At 33.5% G+C, this 20,909-nt stretch overlaps 2 protein-coding genes across 3 annotated transcripts; one reads left to right on the top strand and one right to left on the bottom strand.

The window, feature by feature from the left end:
- Nucleotides 1–602: 602 nt before the first annotated feature.
- On the top strand, nt 603–13,156 carry LOC130649509 (thioredoxin domain-containing protein 11-like). 2 transcript variants are annotated; one of them, XM_057455793.1, is made up of 13 exons: nt 1,260–1,447; nt 2,699–2,909; nt 3,499–3,636; nt 5,276–5,359; nt 5,673–5,766; nt 6,170–6,276; nt 7,155–7,223; nt 9,032–9,157; nt 9,489–10,188; nt 11,024–11,181; nt 11,685–11,794; nt 12,134–12,214; nt 13,039–13,156. In XM_057455793.1, exons 1-13 carry the CDS (start codon nt 1,344–1,346, stop codon nt 13,118–13,120), a joined length of 2,064 nt encoding a protein of 687 aa, XP_057311776.1. In that variant the 5' UTR covers nt 1,260–1,343; the 3' UTR covers nt 13,121–13,156. The 2 variants fall into 2 exon arrangements, 1 of the variants encoding a protein (XP_057311776.1); XR_008983059.1 differs by lacking the exons at nt 12,134–12,214; nt 13,039–13,156 and having other exon boundaries at nt 603–1,447; nt 11,041–11,181.
- Nucleotides 13,157–14,124: 968 nt separating this feature from the next.
- LOC130648428 (phosphatidylinositol 4-phosphate 5-kinase-like) lies at nt 14,125–20,568 on the bottom strand. Its single transcript, XM_057454481.1, has 7 exons — nt 20,042–20,568; nt 18,855–19,592; nt 18,142–18,217; nt 17,761–17,827; nt 17,537–17,625; nt 15,879–17,403; nt 14,125–15,782 (listed from the first exon to the last, which is right to left on the bottom strand). Exons 1-7 carry the CDS (start codon nt 20,544–20,546, stop codon nt 14,835–14,837), a joined length of 3,948 nt encoding a protein of 1,315 aa, XP_057310464.1. The 5' UTR covers nt 20,547–20,568; the 3' UTR covers nt 14,125–14,834.
- Between the last annotated feature and the right edge of the window lie 341 nt (nt 20,569–20,909).

Below are 20,909 nucleotides of genomic sequence, written 5' to 3'. Positions count from 1 at the left end.
GAAACCTTGAGGCAAAAGCAATTTGTCTGGTTATGTTGTGCTGCGTGCTCACATAACAGTTGTGATGTGGTTGTCTTTAGTTGCATTGGAGACGTTCATATTTCGACTCGAGTCCATTGCACCACGATGATTGAATTGGTATCTCATCCACCATTCGTAGGCGTGTTGATGACATAAAATAAAAAAAAGAAATAGGTGAAGAAAGTCAATCTATAAAAGGGTGGGAGGGTGGGTAACTGGTAGCTGTAAGGTACATCTGAAGAACTTGTGCAGTGTGGGATGTTGGGTTCTTATATGCAACCATTAATAATCAAGACCTGGGTAGGGTCCAGTTCCTTTACAGGCAAGTGAGACTAATAACCCTGGCAATCTTTAAGATTAGGTGTATAGGTAGAAACCACCCCCACTGTGTCAGGCTCTACATGACATGTTCAATGACTAAGGTAAACCTAATGTATATTAACCACAATACTAAAGAACTGTAATTCTGTCACCACAATTAACATGAGCAAAACTTGCAGTTTAGCTCCATGAGAAGCTGCAAAATCAAGCTACAAACAAAAATACAATATTTCTATTTTTACACATAATGATAGATCATTAGAATGTATTGTGACCACCGCTATATCTTAAAATGAAAATCACGATAGCATTGTGGATAGTGGGTGTCATGCATGATAGACACTCATAATGTTAAGTGTTGTATTCATAAAACAAAAGCAAAAAAATACTTTATTTGATTGACCTGTAAACTTTCCTCTGAGATCGAAAAGGGTACAGACAGCACAAACAATATGCAGACTATCCAAATATTTTATAATGTTGTGAAATATAAAGAAATCTTTGGCATTTGGAGGGCCAAAAATAAAAATTTAATGGAAAAATTCATGCAATTAGGTTTTTTATGCAAATTGAAGAACCCTCATTGCTCTAATTAATAAGAACATGTGGATTGTGGATTAATGATTGGGATTGGAACGTTTTTTTATAATAAATAAGCATTTTAGTTCATTGATGAGTATGTCCTTAGAAAGCGACAGCAAGAAAAATTTTTCTTGCAATACATTTAATGATCATCATCTCAGTCTTGAAAATATTCAAATGTGTGATTTAAGTAGTTTTCATTTTTATAATTAATCAAGTTTTGCCTAATTTGCAGAAAGATCCTCATGTCGGCATCTAATTTTCCATTTAAAAAATTGCGAAAACATAGGATCTACTGTGTTATGTGTATACTACATGTAACAAAGTGTTTCCTTAAGATGTTTTTTTTGTGCAGGGAACAAGAATATTTCCATACTGGATTAATATAAAGTAGAAAGTCAGAATGTGTTCTGAAGACAATGGTTAACTGCTTGAACAAATATATAAATAAAAAAGTGATTATGTATGCTACAAGTTGTTTGATGGTCATCCTACTCTTCTGGTGTTTTATGTATAGCACAAGGTAAATGTATTTTCACTTCTATTGGACTTGTTCTGATAATGTATTTGTCCTACCAACTCATTTTAATATGTTTCTGTCTAAAAATGCTTTTACAAGTTATGCTATATAAATTACTGTGTTAGAGGGAGTAATCTAATTTTGAATATGAGATTATCATTTTAAAAAAAAAAATAATGTTGTTTTCATGTTGACTTAATGTAGACATAAATTCCCTTTTAACGTAAAAGTTTATTAAAAAATGTGTACTAGTTGCAAAAAAATTTTAAACTACTTTCCTTTGCTTTCTAATGGGGCCAATCCATTTGTTGAAACATAATTTTTTTTCAACCCATAAAAAAATAAAGAGCCAATAAATTAGTTTTGAATGTGGAATGGATGACTATGGAATGGATGGATTATTATTATAGAAATTTAAAATCCTTTGCATGTGCGTTTCACATCGCATCCGTTACTTGATTTACATGTGCGAATCATCACACAACTACTTAAATATTCCTGAAAAAGACTGTTTTGCAGAACGACTGAACAAAAATTGGCATTTACTTTTTTGCTTGAATTTACGTTGCAGATTAAATTTGTGGCATGCACATGATGTCTGGACTGCTCACTAGTCATTGTTGTTTTTGTTTTTATTCTTTTGAGAATATATTAAAATTTTGATTTGCATTTTTGATGATAATTTTTGTGAACTGGGTTGCAGTATTCAAAAAACGTACGCATTCGCGAACCCTTATTTCGATCGTTAATAATATTCTCTTTAGCTTAAAGTTCACATTATGTTTATACTCCTTATTATGTACAACATCTTTTCCATTTCAATTGTCTGTATAAAGTTGTTTTTTAACTTTTTACTTTCATTCAATGCTGTACATGAAAACACAACCATTAGACAAGAACAAATCTGCTTAGTGGTCTAACCAATGGTGTATTTAGCACCATATTAAGCTTATATTGCTACTGTACAAAGCTTGAATAATGATATAAATCTTGTTGTGTTGTATTAAATTAAAAAAAATAACACTGCTATACAAAGCTTCTATATCTTTGTATTTCATTGCGTTAAAATCAAAATACATTATAAACAGGCAAAAATAAACAAGGAAAAAAAAAAACTCAATAAAAGGACATCTGATGGCACACTGTCAACATTCATTGTTTAACCGAATAATAATTTTTATGGTCTAAGTACCACAAATGCTTCCAAAATGCAACAATAAAACCCCTTTAGCTTTTATTTTTTCTATTCTTTAGTTGCGAACCAGTATTTGCCAAGAATGATTACAATGCTTTGTTTCCAAAAAATACTGTTATTGACATTAGCAATGGATCCACTGATGATTTATTCAATCACATAAATCGACATGAAATAACTTTTGTTATTTTTTATGCTCCTTGGTCTGGTCAATGTATAAAATTTGTGCCAGAATTTTTAAAATTGTTAAAGTTGTTAAATCATTCTGTGGTAAGTTATCTTTTTTGTTAATTTTTGTATAAGAAAGGCATTGTAAGCATTTGAAAGTTCACAATCAGGCTGTTCTGTTGTTTCACTGATTAATGAAAATTTTTTTCCAAAACGTTTAGGAAACAATCTGAGCAAAATTTACTTGATTTTATTCGTGAATTTAGTGAAAGATAAATACTGCTTCTTCTAAAATTAGAAGATAAGACATGACTTCAGCTCAAAATACACTGACAGTATACTCTGAAGCCCAAAAATCGGACTAGGTAAACAGCAAAAAAAATGTGTATGCTAAGATTGTAACAAGACCAACATGTGATAAGTACATTAACAATGGGCCAAAAATATAACTTTGAACCAAAACATAAAATGTAAGAAGTGAAAACATATATTAATACAGTATTGATATTGAAATTAGATGCTGTGTAGTTTTTTATAGTCCATACTAGGTTACATATCATGCCAGAGTGTGTATTTTTTTTAAACAAAGTATTTAAAAACCAGGGTCATGAATTGGTTTTAAAAGTGAAGTGTCATTAACTGCACCCTAAAGTCCCACCCGCATCTGACTTATCACCTTGTTTTTTTTTAGATTTCTATTATTGCTATAAACTGCTGGGTTGGGCAATGTAGAAGTCTGTTTCAAACTTTTTATTTTCCAAGAATGTTTTTGTATCATACAAAACATAACCCTATTGAATATTTTGGTGCTGTAAATGCAAAAAAGATTGTAAGTATATCTATTTAAAAGATTCAGGGTCTACTTCATCAGTTAAGTTTGGAAGTTCGGTAAAATTGTTCGGAGGTTAGTAAGCCATTGTTGAATAAGTTTGTTTTGTATTTATTTACGTTTTTATGCCAGCTTTGTCAGTGCTATATTTTAACAATAGCATGTTTTTCTTAAAAATTCAAACTAGTAGTTTTAAAAATTTTATTCAATATTAAAAGAAATTTGGGGATGACAAATCAAATTGAACTTATGTTATGGAGCTCAAATAGTTTTTGGAAAGACTCTTTTTGTTGTCAAGATATTCATGTTTAAACATTTTGACATTCGCGTTTATGATTTTCTCTCTTGTCATATTATACCTGTCAGTGGGCACATAACAGCAATATTTTGCAATGATTTGCAGAATAGTCCAAAATATCTAGTTATTAATCAGGAAGATGCTGTTCTTTCGATGGCCTTATTTCATGAAATAATGAAACTAAATATCGAAAAAAAATTTATTTTGTTAAATGAAATTTTTTACTTCACACAAATATAGAATAATACGAAACAAGAACTATTTCACCAAGAAATACATTGTATTAAAAAAGTATATGCAGAAATAATTTACCTGTGGTTTCTGAATTTGCCAGCATGTCGTCCTGCTTGAGACAATTTTCTAAACCATTTAGGATTTTCATTCTGCATATGCAGGTGCAGCTGGTAGGATTTAAAGGTCAGGCACTATAAGTACCAGAGATGAAATGAGTGGTTGCATGATATTCTAATTTTTCTTTTTTTTTACATTCTTCTTCAGCGTTGTAATTTTTCCCTATAATTATATTTTTATTATCCTTGGCTTTTGAAATACTTTTAATAAAAATCTATCAAAAATCTGCAAAAATTAAATATATTTTTATGTATTGATTCTGCACGTAAGTGTATGCTCACCAGCTCTTCACCACTGCGCAAAGAGTTTCTGAGTAATTTTCAATTTTTCCATTTATTTAATTTCAACATTCTTTTTTAAATTTGTTATTTATATATTATTTTTCCTCTTCTTAAAGAGATAGAAGAAGGTGGAGAATTTACTTTAAACTTAGATAAATGAAGACATTTTTTTGAGAAACCAGTCAGGCTTGAAATGATAATAAAATGTTCATGTTATTTAAAAGAACCTAGAAAACTACCAAAAAGTGACAAAAAATCTTTGTTCAAAGAAATTAGCAAACTGTCTTGTGTTACTGTGTTACTGTGTTCTGTAACTGTGTGTGATTTTAATATGAAAAAACTATAAAATATAAAATAAAACTTCTACAAGCATTAAAACTGAAGTATTCTTCCCATCTACATTTACCTCTATATTGTCATGAGATAGTAACTGTATGGAATTTCAAAGTTTGAAATGTTATTGTTGATGCCTATTCTACATTGATAACTATTTTTTTAACTATATTGTTCACACGTACAACATGCAATCATCAATTAATTGATACAAACAATTTAAGTTGTTTATTTGCCAGGAAGACTATCCTGATTGAACTGAAAAAAAATTACTACAGGGGTTGTTGATGGCCAAAATTGTCTTCACAATTTTTTTACACGAATGATTGGAAATGTACATTTTGAATACAATTTTATTGTGTTTTTGCATTTTCAGTTAAAATTTATGGAGATGTCAATTCGTCCTTGGGTATATATTGGAAATCAGCATGACTTGACAGAGTTTTCTAAAAAATATGATGTAAGCTTTTTAGTAGCTTCTAAAACATACGAGCACTAAAGTTTTTCTTCATTTTTATTATTATTATCATTTTCATATAATTTATTTTTCTTGTATTGGTAGTTCCATAGTGTGGGTGGATTCTAAATACGTAAAATGACAACAAAAAATTAGAAAAGCCATATATATCTTTATGTATGAAAGATATATGAAGCTAGTGGGAATAAACTTATTTAGAATGTCTAAATAAGTATATTTCAGGTATAAGCCAGGTATGAGGCATTTCTCTGTGCAGTTTTCATGTATATTCTTTCCCTCTTACGTTCTCTTCTAGAGTAACGTTATTTGTTACATAAATCCATTCAGTCTCCATAGCGATAAAAGATATGATATATTCTTCCTTGCTGCATTGTCTCTAATAAATCGTGGTAAGTTTCATTTTACCCTAAATAACGTCTTTACCAGGCAGGTATACTTGTATTAGTCTGTAGCTATAAAACATTCTTTAGAAGCATTGCCTATTGATGAATCGTTGCAACGCCACCATAATATTTATCTTGAATATCTTTAATAATACATTTAATACGTTTAATTTTTTAAAATGGTATTTGAGGCTAACAGATAGTAGAAAATGTTTGATATAAAGGTATAGCAAGTGTCTTTTCAAATTTGACTATATACTCAAGCACAGCGTACTAGTAGTTTTTATGAAGCTCCTGAGGAAGGGCAGTGATAAAAAAAGGTTAACCTTTTGATAACCCAGTATAACTGAGAAAAGAAAACCCTTTGTTGTAATAAACTGCTATTCAAACAGTTCTTCTTAACATTTAGTTGATCCACCAAAAGTAGGTGTTATCGTAAACAAAAATACAGCAATGCTCATAAAGCTGTCGGTGCACGGTGAACTTTGTTCAAGAAATTCTTTTCGTGATGACTTGGTAAGCATGTTAGATTGTTGATTACTTATTCTTTGTGCATCTAGATTTTTTTGGAAGATATTAGTGTTGTGCAAAGTGACTTCAAGGCATTAATTTTTATTCTATAAATTTCTATGAATTTTTATTTTTTTAAAAAAAATTGATTAGCATGAAACATTTTTTTGCACCCTGATGCAGGCTATCTGTTCATTCCAATGTTTGCCAAAAATGTTTAGTGTTACAAGAACAGTTCGTTATAATTTATTTGTTATATTGTAATCATCTAAAGGAGTGTTCATATGGGAAATATTTCCTCGGTTAGCGGGGAAATATTTCACCATGATATAATTGTTACTTTCTGTTCATATGGCATGGGCGAGAAAACTTTTCCTCTGGTGGGAAATACCATGTGATAAGTTTCTATTCTCTCATATGAACGCAACTAAATTTTGTGTTAAAAGTTTGTTAACAACCGAGATCTCGACTTGATATCATGCTGAAATATTTACCTGGTTCTGAGGAAATATTTCCCATATAAATAGCCCCTAAGCAGCATACTGAAACACATCTGTTATTTGAATGAATTGCATTGCAGAAATTATACAACGATAGCATAGCATAAAGTATTCTTTTTAAATAATTTCTGTGTTCATAAGCTTAAACATAATTACGCAAATTCTTAGAGCACTAATTTGATAAATGTCTTCAATCATTGTTACCATTAACTACAATCTTTGACAAAATTGACACAAAAGCAGCTTGCAATTTTTTAAATAGATAAATGTGTCAGATTGTAAATACTCTGCATCTGACAACCTGCAAAATTTTTTGCTGAGAACGTGTGGGCCAGGTGGAGTCAGGAAACAATAGCGGTTTTAATAAAACTGATCTTTTTTTAGTATTACCTGCAATCTGCAAATTATACATCTCATGACATATTACATTGGATGATCATACACAACAGACAGGTAAGATTAAGTATGTCCTCTAATATCAGTACCTGCTACAAAGTGGATATATTAGAAAAAGGTTGTCATATTTTATCATAATTGGTGTTCTTTTTAATTGAAAAGTGTATCAAAATCATTAAGATTATAAACTCTTTTCATTCTGATGTGAATAATAAGAAACTCTTTATTGTGTAGTAACAAAACTTGTAATAGCCAGTGCATAAATCTTTTAAAGTAAGTTTGCATAACGATCAGTCTAATGCACACGTGATCACCTTATTTTTTTAAGGCGTGAGTATACAAAAAAGGTGTGATATTTTAAAATGCTTTCAATTCACCGAAACTTTATTTTGATATATTAATGTATATATTTTTAGAAAGCCTATATGATTACCTATATAATGCTATAAAAATTATTAAGAAAAAATAAAATTTGAAGGTTTAATAGACACGAAAAAAAAATGACCCCTCTCCTACAAATGCGATCTCTTTTACAAAACTACTAATTTCTACTACTAGTTTGCTTTTTTGTGATCACAAGACATTGACCTAAAAACGCTTTTTTAATTTTTTCCTAGTGTTTTTTACTTTTGGAGTTATTTAGTATTAAAATTTTGTTCACAATTTTTAACCTCTAATTGTCAGAAAACTCATCATAACTCGCGTTCTACTCATTCTCAAGAAATAAAAAAAAAAGCTTTTTTAGATCAAACATTCCTCTCCACGCTAAGCGCGCTCTCCACCCCACATCCTTTATAGTTTTGTAAAAGAGATTTAAAACGTAAGTGATACTCTCTTAAAATTTTAACACTGTGAAAAAGAGCTTTTAAGTTTCGCTCAGAAATCTTATGCTTCTGCATAATAATTGATCACTATGGTAACGACCATTTTGTTAATAGGTTTTTTTCACATCTTCTGTTTATGCTGCACGTGTTCGCTCACATTCGCAATTATACACAGTTGAGTATGGGTTAAAACAAAAACAAACTCTAGAAACAAAAATCTTTTCGACTAGTGTTAGCTTGGCGATCGGCAGTAGAAACATTTTGCTTTAATCTTCTTTTAGCTGGCAAGTCAAATATTTTTGTTTTGGATTTTCTTCTTTTTTTGATGATATAAAAGCTTTATGACGAAAGGACATTTTTATTCGCTGTTAACTTATAAACTGGTTTTGCCAAGTTTTTCACAGTAAATTATATTCAACTTCAGAAGACAAAAAAGAAAGAGAAAATATCCTTATATATAGGAGAAAAAATTCAAAAGAATCTTTTAACTACATACGAAAATCATTTTCCTCTTTGAGTCGGCTATCATTTATAACCTTGAACATAATTGAGTAGTAAAAATTAATACCCAAGATGATTACGTGTGAACAAATATTTGATCTTTATCGCATAACAAAAAAGTAATTTATAAAAAAAAATTTTTCGGGGGATAATAATCTATCCTAAATACATTTTTTTTAAAAATATTTTTGCACCATTTTAAAGCGCAGATCTTTTTCTATCTAATCACTGAAAAAAAATTTTTTTCAAAAAAAACCACATTTTTTTCGTATACTCACGCCTTAAACAATACTGCAATGTCTTCATACAAACAACAGAGATGTCGCTAATTCAAGAGAAGTTACTCGAATAGATTGAATTATTATTTTACACATGATCACCCTTTTGCACACATAATTACTCTTATGCTCGTACTCACCCTATTTTACACACGTGATCACCCTATTTTACACACGTGATCACCCATATTTACATGTGATCATCTTTTTTACACACGTGATCGCCATCTCGCAGTAAATTATATTTTGTTTCCATTTTTAGATAATCAACACACTATCACCTAACGCAACATACACTAATTTTTATATTGAGCAATTAAGACAGGGTCCAGTTGTAATATTACCTTTCAACTCACACTGGCGGTCATCATACAAAAATCTGAATATGGTATGGCTAGTTGTGTCGATCAAGTGGAATTTTAATACTTTTATGTTCAGTATAAGAGCTCTGTAAGGCTCTGTACAGGTACTTCAGATCAGAAGGTGCATCACTTTGTCATGAATATGCATCAGACAAGAATTTTTAAAGAACAAAGGTCAAAATGCTTTACTACAGTACAGGCACCATTTTAGCAACCAAAATTTGACTAGCATTCGGTTTTTTGTAATTACACTTTGAAAATAAAGACGAAACTAAATATTAAAATTTATATTGTTAAGCATTTTTCTCTGCATTTCTTTCGTGTAACTTAGTCTATAATTTTCTTTCTTGTTTTTAGTATCGGCATGTTGCTACAAGTTATTATCATTGTAGTTGTTACACAAATCAATATATTCACAATTATAAGACTACTAGACAAACATGTTTATCCTTCAAATCGAAGCGCAAAATGTTATGCTCGCTTTGTTGTTATTGTCTTCACTATTGTTATTGTCCACCAATAATCTCCGCGAAGCAGCAGTTGTCAGTCAACATGGGGTATTGTGTATCGTGGAATGGATTTATTAGTGAAAATTTCAGTAAATGCTGTGTCAGCACCTCTTTAGTCCATTTAAGAAGCGATTTTATTTCACGAGAGTTGAACTACACAAAAAATGAAAACGAAACTGTGAGTACGCTAAATTTAGCAAGTGTCATGTTGAATCAAATACAAATGAATAATTTAAAGTCGCATCAGTCAGAAAGTGATGATATGCAAAGCAAAAATTCTCGTCTGTTGAGAAATGACATTAAAAAATGCGGACCAGCAGCCCCTTGCTGTTTTCCGCAGGAAGTTAGCCGAAAAAAACACACATTCAGTTTCAAAGGTTTAGCATGTCGCACCAACAAAACTCTTAGTTTTTACGTCATGGATGTAGACCAACATAGTTATATCTTAAATAATCTTGGCTATACAAACACATCATCCATGATGATCGTGGATGTAAAGAGAGAAGAAAAATTTCACCTTGATGCTGCTGTTACTGCTACTTCTATAGGTAATTGTTTTGTCGAGGTTTTTAGAGGGTGGGTGTTATAAGAGGGCGGTGTTATCAGAAAGCTGTGTTTAGAGTGGTGTTATAAGAGAGCGGGTAATCAGGGGGCGGGATTATTAAAGAGCGCCACGAATAAAAACAAATAGTAAAAACATATATTCCTTTACGTTCAAATAAACTACCTTGACAACTTCCCCCGCCCTTACAAGAAAACGGATTGTTTTCCACCTATAGAAAAAAGTTACCTTCATCCAAATTATCAGAAGCTTTCTGTGAAGCTTCCTTTTGCGGGGTTCATACTGGAATTATTTTGAATTTTACAAATTTCACGTTTTTTGTGGGATCATTATGGATTATTTTTATTAGCACAACTTTATGTTCACGAAAAATGACTATAGTCCGTTCAGGAAATTTTTTTTGGCACCGAAACACCCTTAGATCCTGAAGTACATTCGCCAAAGTTGTATGATGTACATTTATAGAGCGTAAGATATACGAATTGTACACCTTTGCATGTAGTTATTTCATGATTGACGTAATAAGGGAAAGCAACTAAGGGTGTTCCAAGAGAAACTTTCATTCTAACTTGCACTAAAAATTGTCAGGAAAAGTAAAATAAAAAAATGTTTGTTAATGCCCACTTTGCTAAGGTCGATTTATGTTAAGTTGTACACCCGGAACTGGAAAAAGATTTGCTTTGTAATGCAAGATTTTATCCAGAAAGAATGAGACTTTCCGTCTTATGGAGGTGTCGAATGTCGACGATATTCGTTTTGGGGAAGTTCCTCTGTCCCTTTTATCAGTAATTTTCTTTGTTTTTCTGACTAATTATTTTTAGAAAATTTTATTCTGCAGTTTACAATGGGCGAGCTGCAGCAGAGGTACAATTCGACCCGACCACAGGGTCCTTCAACCTTAAAGTTACGTAAATACGATCTAGAAATTTTGGAGTTGACATCTTCGTCTTTTCGGTCGGCGGTTTTTAATAACACAAAGGTATAATTAAATGTTTTCAGAATGTCACGCTTGAACTCACTTCATTGAAACTACAAAGCTTTACAAAACCAAAAGGGATTAAATGAACATTTCTGTTATCAGAGTTTCTTGCTACCCCTGTTTTCCCATGTAATTCTGTCTTCGGGTCAAAAAAGAACGACTAACACAATACTCTCGCAAAAACGGTTCTGGTTTATACATTGTTTATATAGTGTGACCCATATCAGTTGGGCGTGGCACAAATGGGGTCGATTATTTTCTTTAGGTACTTGGTGTCTTCTTGCTTAGCAATGTTAAAAAATGACAGAAAATTCTAAATCAAGTTATGCTCAAGGAAAAATTCAGGAATTTTATTTGGCCTGCTAAGGTCATGTTCGTTATTGTTACTTTTATTTTCCGCTTTTTAGTGTTCGTTAGTTAGGAGTTCGACAAGTTAAGTCAAGGATGTGCAATGCTCTAAAAGAGTAGAATTGTATGATTTAAAGAAATCTTTCATTTTTTAGAATGTTTTTGTTATGTTTTACGCTGTATGGTGCGGAGTGTGTAAAGCTGTTAGCTTGATATTTCTTAACTTGGCGAAATTTTATGTCACTCACGACGTTGCCTTTCAAAGGTAAGCATTTTTTTGGGAGCAGTTTAAAAATAGATCACAAAATGGAATAATTTACAATTAGTTCTGCCAAATCTTTTGCGACAGACAGATTCTTATTTAATTAGCACGATTTTCATTATTTTCTTGCTTTTTTAAGTAATATTTGATACTTATAAAAGATGCACAACTCTCACATTTCTACACATGTCATTTCAATACAATTTCAATACAATTTGTTAGAAGTGTTTAGGCAAACGAGACAAAAATCAACGAGGCTATCAGACCGGGTTTAGATAAAGTTTGATGCCCTCCAAAAAAAAATTGTATTTTTCATTTGTTTTATGAGTTTTCTATTTTTAGAATCGATGCTGACATACACGAGTTACCATGGCAATTTGTACCGAATTTTTACCCGTCTTTTATACTGTTCCCCGCATTTAGGTGAGTTTAAACCTGATCTTCACAACGAATAGAATAACATACTGCAATCTGATTGGCTGTTAATCTAATTATTCTTTTGTTTTGATAACATAATTTGTCCCTATTGGTTTCGCCCGAAAATGAAATTTTTTGTAATTTTTGCATTGGATTGTTTTTTCTTTGGAATATGACAATCTTACGAATCAATCAGGTTTCAGAATGTATATTAAGTTTCATAAAGCACCTTATAGTTAAAAAAATTGTCAAATAAATTTTTTTTAAAAAAGTCGTCAAAAAAGTCGTCAAAAAAAGTTGCAAAAAAGTCGTCAAAAAGTAGTTTTCATCACCTGTTTGTAAGTTTTACAATCGTAGACTCTTTTCGAACATAATGCATATATAATTAAAAAAATTTGTTTGGTTTAAAATATTAGTTACCGAATTAAAATTTGGTTACTTAGTGGAACCGTTTCACCAATAAGGTATTTAAATTTTTTTCATTAATCAAGTGTTATAATAAACTCAAAAAAAAAAGAAACTTCCTGATGATTTTCTAGATTTTCACTTTTTCTGTTTCCCTGTTCAGATGTTAATGCGACGAAACAGGCAGTGTAGTTCAGCCTTATAATGCGACGAAACAGGCAGTGTAGTTCAGCCTTATAATGCGACGAAACAGGCAGTGTAGTTTAGCCTTATAATGCGACGAAACAACCAGTGTAGTTCAGCCTTATAATGCGACGAAACAGCCAGTGTAGTTCAGCCTTATAATGCGACGAAACAGCCAGTGTAGTTCAGCCTTTTAACTTTGCACCACTTTTAATGTTTTTTAATTTTCTCTTTCTTAATAGGAAGGATTATTCAATCTCGTACCCAGACGATCAGGAAATAACGCTCAACAATTTTGTAGATTTTTTAGATAGGCATTTATAACGAATACAATATAATAGTGTTTCAATTAAAACCTAACACTCTTTATTGGCATAATTAGCGTCACCTAATATACCCCACTTTTGACCCTATTGGGCTCGGGGTTTTTTGCTCGTCGGTAAAGGGGGATATGTCTCCCACCTGTCTTTTACAGAAAGGCTAAGAGTGAGAACGTAATACTTGTCTTATTTCAATAAAAATTGCAAAAGAAAGCTTCAGCTATAACGTCATTACTTTCAGTATGACGTCATAGATGTAAGGCAGTACTTTTACCCAAACTCCCGTCTAATCACCGTAATACTCAAACTCCGGTCTAATCACCGTAACACCCAAACTCTGGTCTAATCACCGTAACACCAGATAAAAGTTAGGGCAAGAAATATAAAGCATTAAAAACGGTTAAGACATTAAATATTACGCCCTCCTCCCATAAAAAATAGGTGTTTAGGGTTGCGACCATTTACATGTTTAAAATTCTAGGTTACGTAATTACTTTGGCTCAAGAAATTTGAAATTTGCAATCTCTTAATGACAAGGTTTGTAGGTGCAAGTAAAAAGTTGGGTCTAGTAAAACAAAGGTTTCCGATTTGCTTGAAATTCATTTTTTTGTATGGAGAGTCTCTTAAGTTAACTTATCTCCTGCGAGAAAAACAAGTTAATATGTTATATGAAAAACGTTTGAACTGTTTTCTAGGATTTCGTATATTTTTAAAAAAAACTTGATCGAGTCTGATTGAGATTTAGGAGCCATTAATTATGCATGATATCATGAACTAGCTTTTTGTGGTGTTGTATTCAACGGTTTTACAAGGTATATAGAGGGTTAAAAATGTTTTTTGCCATTCCATATGGTGTTTTGAATATTTACATCAATTTTAATGTTTGGTTACTATAATTATGCTTGATAGAAGAGTAACATGTTTCGGAGCTACAATCATGTTCATAAATTATTGGAAAAACGGCCTTTGAGGCTTTTTCAGAGTTTTACCCCTCTCCCCCTACAGTCAGTGTTGATTTTGTGTTGATTTGTGCCCCAAAATACTGCCGGCGACTCTGGATAAGACCTCCAACCAACACTGAAGAGTGGGGGGAGGGGGAAAGTGGTTTTTCCAAAACTATTATGAACATGATCGTAGTTAATGATGTCATAACTTTGCATAAATAGTGAACCTTTTAAAACCTATATCTCCAAAATCAACAAGTTTTTAAAAAAATATAAGATTCTCAGGCAACTTTCAAAGGTCTTTCATACGAGCTCGACTCGTTTTTTCGCAAGAGGGAGTTTAGGTAATAGACAAAACAAAAACATGACTAGATCACAAACCGCATCCGTTGTTTTAAGTTACATAATATAATTGTGATGTTTTACTTTCTAAAAGCAGTCTCTCTTTTCTTGGTAAACTTTCATTTTGCTATTTTTTTATTTCATTAGCCGGGTCAACTTTTCGTATATGTTTTTCTGTACATTACACATTTCTTTCTAAAAGCAGTCTCTCTTTTCTTGGTAAAATTCACTTTGTTAATGTTATATTTCACTAGCCGGGTCAGCTATTTATAAACGTTTTCTGTACATTACATAATTCTTTCTTTAAGCAGTCTCTATCTTTTCTAGTAAACTTTCGTTTTGCTAATGCGTTGCATCAGCCTTGCTGTTTGCTTGTCTTGAAGTAATGACAGAAAAGCTCTTATAAACATACGGATACGGTTGCGGTAGTGTTTAAAGTAACTGAGGAAGCGTGCCAATCACACTCTCCTCAGTCACGCTCTCCTCCATCACACCCTCCTCAATCACAAAATCCCTCATCATGCTCTGCTCCATCACGCCCTCCTCTATCACACTCTTCTCCATCACGCTCTCCTCCATCATTCTGTCCTCCATCAACATGTCATCGAATGGACACATGACAACTTGTTCGACTTCTATTTGCTGTTTACTATCATTCGTAACTTCATTTTCTCCTTCCTCCTCATCTATCACATCACCATTCTCTTTAATAATCTCATCCATTACTGTTCCATTGTATCCGCCCTCCTCATCGTTTTTCTTCTTATTTTTGTCATCATCAGATATTTCCGCATTTTCACCAACATCATCATCATCATCATCATCATCATCATCATCATCATCATCATCATCATCATCATCATCATCATCATCATCATCATCATCATCATCACCGTCATCCTCTATTTCTTTTTCTTCTTCAATCACATCCATAATCGCAACAGTTGGAAATCTTCCTTCGATATACTTTTGCCTTTGCATTCTTATCACGCTGAGAAGGTTTTCATCAGTTTCCTCATCCAAAATGAAATTTACGACTGTCGTTTCTTCTTCAATTTCTTCTTCGTTTATCTCGGGGATTACACACAAAACATCACTTCTGCATACTGTCAAACTCCCTTCACGATTAATAATGACACCACTGTCGTCTTCTTCTGGTTTATCGCAGGATGATACTGAGGTTGTTTCATCACAATCAAGCTCTTCATCCTCGTGGATAGTGTAAAGCACTTTATCCACTTGAAAATCTTCTTCTGTTTTCACTGACATAATGAAAGATTCGTACGTGTCGTTTAAGCGAAAATAGCGATGTGGCGGCTTTGGTTGACGACGAATCGGTGATTTTTGTCGGATACCTGAACGCTTTTCATCTTTACACATCTATGAATTAAGAAGCATTTTTAGGATTTTATTAAAAAAATGTTTGGTCATTATTTTTAAAAGATTTTGTTTGAAGATAAAACGCAATATACTTACATCTATTTTACGCAATGACTTTTTCGTTGCCGGCATAATATCTGCCACGTCGTACATTTTATCCATGCATGGTGGTTTCGACGCAAGGCATATGTATTTCTCCTTTGTTAGCGGGTTGGTTTTTGCAACATCATCATCCATATTCATATTCATCGATCCTAAGGCTTGTGGTATTCCTCCCTCGAAACTTTCGACAGACTCGCTCTTGCAAACGGCATCTTGTTCAACCGCATACTCCATCTGCAACTGAAGAGCTGCTTGTGACAAGACACCTTGCACAAAACCTGTGATTAGATTGTTTTCTTCATTCAAGTCAGTCTCGTTCAAAACTTCAATTGATTCCAAAGTGTCAGAACTTTTCTCAGTTTTAACAACTGAATTCTTGTTCAGATTTATCAATTTAGCAACATGTGAGCTTCCTCCATCCAAGCCTTCGGTTGATTTTTGCTTACAAACCATGTCCTTGTCGTGGTCATTTTTTGTTTGCAAATCACCCATTGCTCGGGACAAAACATCTTGCACAAAATCTGTAACAAGATTGTCCTCCTTTATCAAGACAGTATCATTGAAAACCTCAACCGATTGCAGATTGATGGAACATTTGTCAATTAGAACAGAATTTCTATTACCGTTTTCTTTGTCATATGCTACCTTCATCTTTTGTTGGTCTTCGTTTTTCTTAGTTAGCATCTTCTGATCAAAGTCCAACACTTTGTTTTTAAATGCTCCGGCACTGTTGATTTTTTTTGTTTCGATTTTCGCCCTGTCATTACCATCGTTACTTACGATTTCACTTTTCAATCCATCCACGTTACCACCTTTAGTGTTAATGGAGCGTGTATTATCCTTCACGTTTCCCACTACGATATTGATTTTTCTCTTGACAACAGCACTTACTTGGTTAACTTCTGTCTTAACGTGGTTTTTTTCTGACGCCATGCCACCAGTTTCATGTATTTCAATCTCCATTTTTGCATCACTCTCTTTCTCTTGAGATATCAATACATTACTACCGGTAGAGCTCTCGATTGAGTTCTCTTTGTTAATCTTCACTTCACTTTTACATCCTAGATCTCCACTTTTACATCCTCGATCTTCTACCACAAGTTTATTGACTGGTACTTCCTTTTGACTAACAACCCTACCAATTACCACTGCATTCGCACCTGGATCAACTTCGACCTTTTTTTCAGACTTGTTACTTCTCTTAACTCCGCGACTTTTCGTCTTTTTCTTCTCAGGGTCTAAAGGCACAGCTGCTTGCTTGGTCAATTCACTTGTTTGATCTGCAGGTACTTCAACTTCTTTCATTGATGATTCTGAAGGACACACGACAACATCAATTTTGTTGCGTCTCCGTCTCTTCTGTTGTTTATTTGCATTACTGCTGGTACAACACGTTAAAAGTGCAAAAAAACTTTGCCATAATGAGAACAATCCTGTTCTCTCTTTCTTTATTTTACGTTTCTTAAACAGTTTTGGTCTTGGAAGTCTCATCTTGTAAAACTGTTGGTCACGAATGATACTATAAAATATTTTCACCATATATATATGTTCTCATTTGACGTCAAATTATGCTACATGATTATGTGATATATTTGTTGTCATGACTCCTAATGCACAATCGCATTTAGGCTACTATCTTTTTCCTTTCTAACTGGAAAGAGAATTTATCAACACCATTCCAAGGCTCTCTTATGATAAACTTTGTGGGGGCAACGATGTTGGCCTCCCCATGATAACGTCTCTACATAGAAAAATTCATATGGACAGGACAACAAGGGTGTTGCGCATGTGTAATGGTAAGGGATATTTAAGATGCACAATGAGGCGGATTAGCTAAGACAAAGATGTTGACCTTTTCGCGACATGAATTTCAGACCAAATCTATACGGCACACATCACCTGCACACTGAATTGGGTGATCTTGAAAGACCTTGCAATTAAACCTAAACTTAACCCGTTAACGACCGTGCAGGCTCTAGATACAGTTGCGTTTGGGATTTTTTACTTTTTAGTGTTGAAAAAATGTTACGTCCGAAAAGCAGGTTAATATCTCAGCGGTGTGAAGAAATAAAACAATAGCCAAGATAGCGTGATCTTTTTAAAAATTTCCAGCGATTCTTTGAGGTTTCTGAAAAGTAAGTGATATTCACGGAGAAACCCCAACGAGGCCTGAGTTTGAGTTAGATTCTGGGTTCCAAGTCTTGCTGACTTTTAGAATAAAAGATTTTTCTATAATTTACTCTGCATTAAGTGTTACTGCGCTGCAAACAGTCCAGGTTGAGTACGGCTTTGAAGCGTTACTACGTACATATTAATTTTAATATTCCGACTGTCTACAAACGAATTTCGTGCAAATGTTATTATACACACACTTCCATCATGGTATGTCAACGGTATCTACCTCATGGTAACGTTTGCATCCGAATGAAAGGAATTTGTAAAAATGATAACTTGGGTTTATATTAAAGCTTCAACTGGGATTTTACTTTACTCGGGCAGTGATTAGTGCAATGAACCTAATCTTCAGGTTACTGCATTATAAAGGTACATCTACATGGGGAACGAACGAACAAGTTTTATCTATATCATAATGCCCGTATACGTCTGTCCGTCCGTGCGTCTGTCTGTCACGCAAAATGGTAGCTTAGCTGCGACGGGCGAACTCGTGGATTTTTCCACGGGCTAACGACTAGTATTATATAAGACCCGACACATTCTATTTACATAGAATCTTTATCGCAAGTCAGAAGCAATTTTTTTACCAAAAAATATTTTTCTCTCTTTCCTATATACAAAATATAAACACTAAACATCCACAACTTAAATAAACATAGCAAAATATTTCGTACTTATAAACAAAAAGAAACAAACAACACAATTCTTTTCGAGAATCACTTGAACGAATTATTGAACAGGCTGAAACGCGCTTTTAAAATGTGTTTCGTCAAAAATGCCTGTTTTATCAAATCTAATCTGTGTCAGTATCTGAAGACGAAGAAGAACTGGAACTATCCGACACTGTTTGCGACACACCGATCCTCAAAACTAAAGGTTGTTCGTCTTGGCCGTTGTGGCTGCCGTCTGTCTGACGTCTGTTTTGTCGTTCGTTATAATCGTATGTTCTGTTTTGACGCTCAATCCGATTATCTCGGTTGTCTCGATTTTCTCGCTCAACACGATAACTATTGCTTACACGATTTCGCGTGTAAGTTGTATCTAAAGGTCTTCGTGAATGTGGCGAACGAGAGCGCTGTCGCTCTCGATGTACGTCACGCCGGCGTTCTTCTCTACTGACGTGAAAATGAGAACGATTGTTTCTGTCCAAGTGATCGTACACTGGCGACATTTCCCTTTCGTTTGAAGAATCTCGTTGGGGACGAGCAACTCGTGGTAACGCATCACTCACAACGTTATCCGACTCAACTGATTCAACTGAATCAGAAAACTCGTGGTTTTCAATAGAGTAACCAGTCAAATTTATGGTCGCACTTACGTCCTCGTCGGGAAACACCGTATATGGAGGAGGCCGACTTTCGTAGGAACGGTGCGGAGAAGGGATGCGATATGGAACGCAGTTGTACGTTTCTTGGGCTGCCAAGTTGTTTGATCTTGATAAACTTCGTGGGGGATTCACGCCGTTCTTGGAAACTAAAACATTGACCAGCTCTTCCAACTTGGAGATTCTGGTTAACATTTCATTCTGAACATCTAAACGAAAATACGTATCAAATAAGTATTGTGTAAATAAAACAGTTTAGACACTAATCTGGTAAATTATTCTATGATATGTAAATACTGTGAATAAAAGCATCTCCGTAAATATAAAAATCAATCATAAGAGAAACAACAACAACAACAACTAAACCAACAACAGCAGCAATAACAACAACAATAACACCAACAATAACAATAAAAACAACAATAACAACAACAAACTTATATCTAACTTAAGCGGCGTTAATGTTTGCAAGACAATGTCAAAAAAACTACTGCTTGGTGTATGCCTTTTGAAGTTTGACAAACACAACCAATTTTTAATAACTAACATTAATCTTTACGATTTTAAAAAGATCTCACCCTTGTCATAACCTTACGTTTATTCAAAGAAATAAAATTTCTCTCTGCACATGTAAGAATTTAACATTATGGTAGCATACCTTGAAAATGAGCCCGTAGAGCTTGCACACAATTGTGGTTATTTCGTTCCCCAAGTTTCAGAAACATATCGCAGCCGTCTTCGCACAGTACTGTACGTTTCAAACAGACTTCTGAATGTGCTTTTAAGTCTTTTCTCATAATTTTTGTGTGACAACCATCATTTGAACAGGATACTAATCCATGTTGACACACTGCAACATGGCTTACCAAACTTTCCAGAGGAACGATCTCAGTACAGCCTCTTTCTTTGTTATCGCAAAAAATACGTTGTTTACTGATAATGTTTTTTAAAAGTGGCACCACTGATTGAAGGTCTCTTTTATGAACCGCAGCGCGACAATGCGGACACGATTTTTGATTGGATAACCATGTTTTAATACATTGTGAACAAAACACGTGGCGGCATGGTGACTCTACAGGATCTTCTAATATACAAGTACAAATGCAACAAATCAGCTCCAAATTCACCTCCCCTTCTGGAAATCTGTCAATATCCCAACCCATGCTCCTCAAGTTGTTGCACCACCTAAATTAACATACACTATACATACATAAAGGGTAATCAAAATACTCTATAAATTGCTGCTGGGGCTTTCAGTGGTGTTTCTAGGACTAATTTCCCATTGGTTGTGCTAGTCATATTACCAGTCATTTCATATTCTAGGTCAGCATGTGTTAAAAATGCAGCAGCTTTTACTTTAAGGGGCTACGAAACGGCTTTCGACTTTGGTGACTTATACACGAAAGTCAAGCTAATGGTGAATAGTTTTTGATCACTGGCAACTTACACAAAAGTAGAGTTGGTGGGAAAGTTTTATGATCATTGAGGACAAAACCAACAACTTAAATCTTTTTAAATCTCATATT

The sequence above is a fragment of the Hydractinia symbiolongicarpus genome, chromosome 7 (assembly GCF_029227915.1).
Source record: "Hydractinia symbiolongicarpus strain clone_291-10 chromosome 7, HSymV2.1, whole genome shotgun sequence".
NCBI lineage: Eukaryota > Metazoa > Cnidaria > Hydrozoa > Anthoathecata > Hydractiniidae > Hydractinia > Hydractinia symbiolongicarpus.
Note: the sequence above shows the minus strand (reverse complement) of the source record. Positions and strands in the feature narration are given on the sequence as shown.

What these genes read in the sequence shown, in the direction of transcription:
- LOC130648428 (XM_057454481.1), bottom strand. Translation starts at nt 20,546, where the DNA reads ATGGGTTGGGATATTGACAGATTTCCAGAAGGGGAGGTGAATTTGGAG. An exon ending in TCTACGGGCTCATTTTCAAG is followed by an intron (nt 19,593 to 20,041) that starts GTATGCTACCAT and finishes ATTTTCGTTTAG; the next exon opens with ATGTTCAGAATGAAATGTTA. An exon ending in GTTGATAAATTCTCTTTCCA is followed by an intron (nt 17,404 to 17,536) that starts GTTAGAAAGGAA and finishes AATATTTTATAG; the next exon opens with TATCATTCGTGACCAACAGT.
- LOC130649509 (XM_057455793.1), top strand. Translation starts at nt 1,344, where the DNA reads ATGGTTAACTGCTTGAACAAATATATAAATAAAAAAGTGATTATGTAT. An exon ending in AGTTGTTAAATCATTCTGTG is followed by an intron (nt 2,910 to 3,498) that starts GTAAGTTATCTT and finishes GTTTTTTTTTAG; the next exon opens with ATTTCTATTATTGCTATAAA. An exon ending in AGTTTTCTAAAAAATATGAT is followed by an intron (nt 5,360 to 5,672) that starts GTAAGCTTTTTA and finishes GTTCTCTTCTAG; the next exon opens with AGTAACGTTATTTGTTACAT.